The sequence below is a fragment of the Aureobasidium pullulans genome (assembly GCF_000721785.1).
Source record: "Aureobasidium pullulans EXF-150 unplaced genomic scaffold scaffold_183, whole genome shotgun sequence".
Lineage (NCBI taxonomy): Eukaryota > Fungi > Ascomycota > Dothideomycetes > Dothideales > Saccotheciaceae > Aureobasidium > Aureobasidium pullulans.
In genome coordinates this window covers 196-1,107 of record NW_021941203.1, presented here as the reverse complement: position 1 = coordinate 1,107, position 912 = coordinate 196, and the positions used below count along the sequence as shown (strand labels likewise).

Here is a 912-nt window from a genome sequence, read left to right as displayed (position 1 = left end):
TAAAGGTGTTATAGTAGTAGGGGAAAAGTTGTTAATAGGGATTTCTTTAATTATTTTTAGAAGATGTAGGCGCATAGATACTAGCGTTGCTTAGCGTAACCTAGCTTTACTTTATAGCGTTAACATAGTTATATAGTCGCTCTACCGTAAGATATTTACTTCGTCCTAACTAAATCTATTAGGGAGTCCTAATTATTTAGGGTAGTATAGGACTAGACCTACTTATGTTTAGGGTAGTATAGTATAGGACAAATAACGTTATTTTCCCTATACCGCCCTAAATCCTAATAGGATTTCCTATACTACTACTAGGTCTAGTCGGAATGTACTTTGTTATCTTCGTATACCTATCTACGATAACTAGTATTAAGTTAAAGACCTCGTTATAGTACTTACTTAGAGGAAGGTCCGTAATAAAGTCTATAGAGAGTTCTTCCTATAGGCTAGCTAGCGCGGGTAGCGCTACTATAACGCTATAGGGCCGATAGCGTTTCGCCTTCGATCTCTAGTAGATTTCGTAAGTTTCGATATATCGCTTAACGTCGCTCGCTAGCTCTAGCTAGTTAAACGTTCGTCGAATTAAGGTAATAGTCTTTTCTTGTCCGAAGTAAGCTATAAGCGGGTCGTCGTAATATATGCGTATTACCTACGTCCGTAGCGCGTTATCCTAAGGAACGTATACGTAAGCACCCTAGTATAGGAGACCGTCTTTAGTTTCCTAGAGGGCGCCTTTCTACTTACGTATAGGGTACGTCTTACCTTCGTAGACGACGGGGTCCGCGGCCTATAAGGCGGTAATTATAGCGAGTAGATTTATATCCGGTTCCTCGTCGTACGCGGAGATAGACGATACGGAACGGATTAACGTAGTAACTAGTATAGCACCCTACGTAGGGTATACCTACGTTACGG

General features: G+C 40.8%; 1 protein-coding gene across 1 annotated transcript; it reads right to left on the bottom strand.

The window, feature by feature from the left end:
• Positions 1 to 277: 277 nt before the first annotated feature.
• On the bottom strand, positions 278 to 430 carry M438DRAFT_286101 (uncharacterized protein; the record flags this gene model as incomplete). The annotated part of the gene is made up of 1 exon (XM_029901578.1): positions 278 to 430. A coding segment is annotated over one exon (153 nt), but the record flags the coding sequence as incomplete, so codon positions are not given.
• Positions 431 to 912: the final 482 nt, after the last annotated feature.